At 38.6% G+C, this 6,000-nt stretch overlaps 1 protein-coding gene across 1 annotated transcript in view; it reads left to right on the top strand.

The window, feature by feature from the left end:
* The window catches only part of loxhd1a (lipoxygenase homology PLAT domains 1a), a 42,106-nt gene that overhangs the window by 24,852 nt on the left and 11,254 nt on the right, over nt 1–6,000 (top strand). The window contains exons 35-36 of the mRNA XM_086152991.1: nt 3,545–3,672; nt 3,928–4,045. Coding sequence (XP_086009117.1) covers nt 3,545–3,672; nt 3,928–4,045 — 246 coding nt within the window. The remainder of the gene's footprint in view (nt 1–3,544; nt 3,673–3,927; nt 4,046–6,000) is intronic.

Raw genomic sequence — 6,000 nt, forward strand, 5'->3', positions numbered from 1 at the left:
AGATTACAGTACTGGTTTCCTCCAGGTTCCTCCCACAGTAGACCAGCTGGTGACCCTAAATTGCTCAGAGGTGGGAAGGTCTCTATATGCGGCCAAGCGACTCGCGGCGGGTTCAGGGTGACTCCTGCCTCTCGCTCAGTGACAGTTGGGATGAGCTACCGCACCCCCACAACCTGACTGCGGGATAACCAGTGTAGATCATGAATGAACAAATTAATCGATTGTGAATTCATTAATTAATTCATATTTATGAATGTCTGATATCTTCATAGGTTCAGATGAAATGATAATTGTGGTATTGATATGTATCAAGAAGTGACCCAAAAGAACTTACTGATTCAGCTGACCTCATTTCCTCAGGCAGATCTTTCCCTGCTAGTTTTTGACTGAAGCCTTTGAACGGACAAATGAAATGTATGCCTGAGGATCTGGAAGTCTAAACTGGCACATTTGGCGCTGATATGTGAAGCAGTGGGAATGAAATTGAAAAGCAACCTCAAAAGTAATTACTAAGATCTTAATACTAATTCCAAATGATATGAGCGTCAGTTTACGGATGTTGAACCATGAAAACCCCCACAGCTAATTCTAGATGAAGTATGTCAACAGTTTGAAGTTTGTCAATTGATTATTTGTTCCGTCATTTGAAAAGACTGCTTTTAAAGTTCCTGTCTTGGTTAAGTAGAAGAATCTTGCATTTTAAAATGTAAAAAAAAAAAAAAAAAAAGAACAACCTTGTTTATTTTTTTCAGTGCTGCGGATAAAAACACAACCACTCAAGTCTTGATGATGTAATGCTGGAAGCTTAAATTACTGTCACAAAATGCCAAGATCTCTTACAAATGTCTTGATAAATTACATTTGGGGAAACAGTGGAGGACAAAATTTGCTTTGCTCCGTGAAAGGAGCCAATGACAGGGCAGTCTGTTTTTCCTGTCTTCAATTGAAAACATTTTCTTGACATTCTGTCTTGGGCATTGCAAGGGCAGTCATTAAGTGCTCTCAGCGTGCCACAGTCTGCAGATCTGACTGGCAGAGATAACCTCCGACCATTAGCAAGAAAATGGAAAGAAACACCTTGGCCGCTATTTCGACACACTAATGAGCACAGTCCAAACCCAACAGTGCATTTGTTACTTTAAGGCGCGGTCAAATCAATTATGCTATTTTTAAGTCTAAAAATGTTTACCTTTGACAGTAAGTGAGAACAACAGTTAACCCTCTGCTTCGGAAAATTCCTCACCCGTCTTTAGATTTAAAAAGCAACAGAATAAAAGTCATCTTCCCCTTTCGGCCAGTCCCTTCAGGGGTCGCCACAGCGAATCAAACTCCTCCATCTAACCCTTTTCTCTGTATCCTCTTCTCTCACACCAACTAATTTCATGTCCTCTGTTGCTACATCCATAAATCTTCTCTACGGTCTTCCTAAGGGGCCTCCTGCCTCCTTCTTCCAATATATTCACCATCTCAGTCTGTCTGCCGTGACCTCATCTCAAAAACATCTAACATGTGCTGTCCCTCCGACAGACTCATTCGTCATTCCATCCTGGTCACTCTCAAGAGAACCTCAACGTGTTCATTTCTGCCACCACCAGCTCTGCTTTCTGTTTTTTCCTCAATCCCATTGTCTCTTAACCATAAAGTATCGCTGGTCTCACCCCTCTCTTTTCATTCCGGGTGATACTCTTTTGTCACACATTACCCCTGTCACTTTTCAATTCCAACCTGCCTGAATCTGTTTCTTCCCCTCTCTTCCACCAAAATCCACCTTCTCTATCTCTACTGTAGCCTCACTGTTCCACTTGGGTCCCTTTCGTTCACAAACATGTAGTCTGTCTTGCTGCGGCTAACCTTCCTTCCTCTCCTTCCCGGAACATACTGCAACCTCTCTAGATCTTCCTCCACCTTCTCCCTGCTCTTATTAGAGATCACAATGGCATCTGCAAAAAGTCCACGGTTGTAAATAGAAATGTGAACGCCAAATTTTGTTCCTTTATAAGCTGTAAGTATCTTTCCTGACAAATGTGTTTGGTTTGGCCTTTATCATAGAGAAGTCAGCATTTCCAAAGATAGTGCAATTACACACAGGTTATCCAAGCTGATGCTTCATTAAGGCAGCACCAAGATCCTTCAAAATGGGGCTGCAAGCAACTTTTGCAAAGTGTTACAAACTCAATCTTCCATATCTGGCAGATGCACAACCCAACCAATGAGATTTTTATAACATGAATAGGATTATTCTTAAGCAGAACCTGAAACCCCATGACTAAATTAAAGGTGCAAACCAAAAATGCTCCGTCTCCTTTTACTCAGTCAGTAATGTTTGTATAGAGCTGTGACAAATTCATATTAAATATCATAGGCACGTAACCTGCAAATACATGACAATGAATCCCTGAGGATTTTTCAGAGCAACAAAGTTATGCAGCAAGTTTGGAATTCATTATTTTCAAGACGAATTATGAAAATAAGGTAATAAATCACTTCTTGAAGTGAACACTGCAGAGAACATAATACCATGCAAAAATTGGCTGCAAAGAGGTGACAAAGTTAAATATTAGTTGCATTAAACCTGCCTTTTCAGTATATCCCCCTCTACAGCTTTACATTTTTAAAACACCATGTTAATTAAAATCTTGAAAACCTACTGTGGGAGTGAAATTAAAAAAACAGGAGTGTAAATGTTAACCCCATACCTTATGTTATGCAATTTTGATTAAATGATTCACAACTGATGATCTCTACTCACAATGCAGAATCACAATCACCTTGTTTACCAGCAATTAGATGGTACCATTTGGGCGGGGGGGGGTGATGCTCAACGTTGACACTCAAAAGTGTGTTCCTTATGTTCAATCCACTCCTTCATCGTCATTTAACCCCTAAATAAATGATTTTGTTCTTAACGTTCACGTTTTTTTGGTTAAAAAATGCTAAGGGCTTGTCTTTGGTCGTTATGTGGCGAAGTAGATTTGAGAGTTTCTTAGCTTCATTAGCTAGCCGAGCGAATCACCTGTTGAGATGAACCCGTGGTTTGAAGTAGGACTTTTCTTTTAAATTCAGCTCTTTTTGCCGGCACTCTAAGATCCTTCCGGTGATCATCGTTGGCTCTTTCTCCTTTTTCAAATCAACTTTTCCAGAGACATTTGTTTGAGAGCCGTTTTAGCTCGCCAACCTATGAGCCGGAAAACCCATTGACTAAGTCAAGTGCAGGAGTGAGGCGCGGGCGGAAGTGACGCAGGTTTTCAAAATAAAATACCCGGAAGACCAACGAAAATAAAATACTATTTAAATTTAAGAATGGATTAATAATAATTAATATTAAAGTTAATTCCAAATACTATTAATAATACAATTAAAATGGAATAAAAAACTATTACGTATTCATCCTGTTTTTGCCCCGCCTGTTGTTTAAAGATATTGTCATCAACATGTTTGTCAATGTAACTCATCTATGTGTTTTCCAGAAATGATTAGAGGTATTAACGATACAATCGATATTTGTCAATAATAGGAAAATGTAGTCTAATTATATGTCTTTCAGGTAATTTACGAGGTGACCGTGGTAACAGGAGACGTACAGAATGCAGGGTCAGACACTCTTATCTTCATGTCTGTGTTCGGGGCCAATGGAAGCACTGAAGAGATGCTGCTGCAGAAGAACGAGGACAGGTAACCTCACACAGCATCACACCTGTGGACTCAGAATCATTCAGCATTGCTTTACTAAACTACCCAGAGATTCAAGATGTTGCTGAGAATTATCCTGAAAATACCTGGTAATAAACACAAATCATATTAAACAACATGTTCAATGTTAATTAATGAATAATACAGGGAAATAAGACAAAGAAAACTAACCAAAAAGCTTTGTCTGTTTTCTGCTCCCAGTCATAAAAACCGTAATGTTTGCGTGGTGGATTACAGGTTTGAGCGCGGTCAGGAGGACACATTCAATATGGAGATCGATGACATCGCCCCCCTGAGGAAGATGAGGCTACGTATTGATGGCTCTGGAAGCCGACCTGACTGGTTTCTTGATAAGGTCAGCACACTCCGACTAACTAACAGCATTTCTGGGTTGTCTCAGAAGATGTTTGAATCATGAAAACTGTTCAGACGGAGTTCCCGGCAGATAAAGCAGACCAGTTTCCTTTCACTAGGTTAAGGATTAATTCACCAAGAATCCATAAAACAAGGTGAGCATCGAACAAAATAATATGAACAGCCTCCAAATCGGTTATGCAAAGTAGCTTTCGGTCATTCTGGTTGCATATTCAATAGGTCAAGGAATCTTTAAAATTACTGCGTTGTGCGGAGAGACACAGACAGATCCTTCTCTGCCTGCAGGAGAATGTTCGGTGATTCACCCACCCAAGACAAACACACGTACACAACACAGAATACCTGGAGTGAGCATATTGACACATTTATCGTACTTATATTGCCTCCATCACACACCCAGGCAGGGTTTGCACACCAACCACTCAGTCAAGAGTACTTTGTGTCTCTGAATGTAACAGAGTGATGAAGACAAATAGGGCCGGGCCATAGGGACAAAAACACTGTACTTAGAGGACAGGGTTTTTTTCTGAGTAGATGTCCATCATAATATCTACTTGGGTATTGAAAATCACATCAGAAAACCGCTCACAAATAAGGCGGGCGCATCCCCAGAATTTTAAAGGGCGATTCGTTTTGAAGGCTTCTGAACGCAGCTGAACGCTGTCACAAACATTAAACATCGGGATCAAGATCGCTCATCCTAACGTATACTATATACACGATATCATCAATCAAAAGTGTTTGAAATCCTAATTCTGGCTCTTTCACCGTCATTTTTTCTATAATAGTTGACTCATGTCAGTTTAGTCATCTTTAGATAATATCTTGCTATTCTTTTCATCATCTTTTCATCACTGAAAAACAACGCAAGCGGGAAAATGCAACCGGATTTCGTCCCTCCCAAACATGCTTCCATTCTTCTCACAAAACAAAGCAAACTTGTAAGACAAATAGGACTAAACAGAGAAACAAACATATAAATAGATACAATTTTAATGTGTTTTCGTGTTGTAATCAAAGCTTTTCTGTTTTGGCAAAGACATACAGAACTGTTTCAGAAAATTAGGATATTGTGATAAAGTTCTTTATCTTCTGTAATTCAATTACAAAAACAAAAATGTCATACATTCTGGATTCATTACAAATCAATTGAAATATTGCAAGCCTTTTATTATTTTAATATTGCTGATTATGGGTTACGTCTCAAAAATCTCAAAAAAAAACAACTAAAAAATCCTATCTCAAAATATTAGAATATCATGAAAAAGTAATTTTTGTTTTTTTTTTATTGCATTACAGAAGATAAAGAACTTAATCACAATATTTTAATTTTCTGAGACAGTCCTGTATACTGTTTATAGCCACACAAATGCAAACCTGACTTAAAGTTTTGTTGGGTTTCAGTTTCTCTTTTACACCATTTACAATAGCTCACACAAGTATACAAAAAATATTGAGCTGATTTATAGACACTGTCCTGTTTATCCTGATTTCTTTTTGATGCTCAGGTCATTTTATGATTAACTTTTAGCAGATTACGTTTTCTTCTGTTTTTCTAAATATGACACACGGTGTCTTGTAACTATTTTGTTATCGAAGAGCTAAATTTGTCTAAACCTTTCGTAAGGTGGACTTATGCAGCGTGACAACAGATTATTTGTGCTGTATAAGAAACTTTGCATGAAATATCTTTGAATCAATACAATTAGGTGTATATAATTCTTGTGCTTAATCCTGCTGTCCAATCAGCTTCATTAATATAGATTTATTTTTCCTCTTAGATAAACAATGTAATGCCTCTTAATTTTCAGTGACCCCGGGAGGGCGGCGTTACAGATCACCTCCAAATTCAGTCTGAGGTTTTAGGCCGACCCCTTCGATGAAACAAAACACATTTCCTTTGCAAATGTCTTCTTGGGTTGTGCCACCATGCCT

The sequence above is a fragment of the Fistularia commersonii genome, chromosome 9 (assembly GCF_037954325.1).
Source record: "Fistularia commersonii isolate RoL2024-O1a breed Wild chromosome 9, RoL_Fcom_v1.0, whole genome shotgun sequence".
In the NCBI taxonomy this organism is placed as follows: domain Eukaryota; kingdom Metazoa; phylum Chordata; class Actinopteri; order Syngnathiformes; family Fistulariidae; genus Fistularia; species Fistularia commersonii.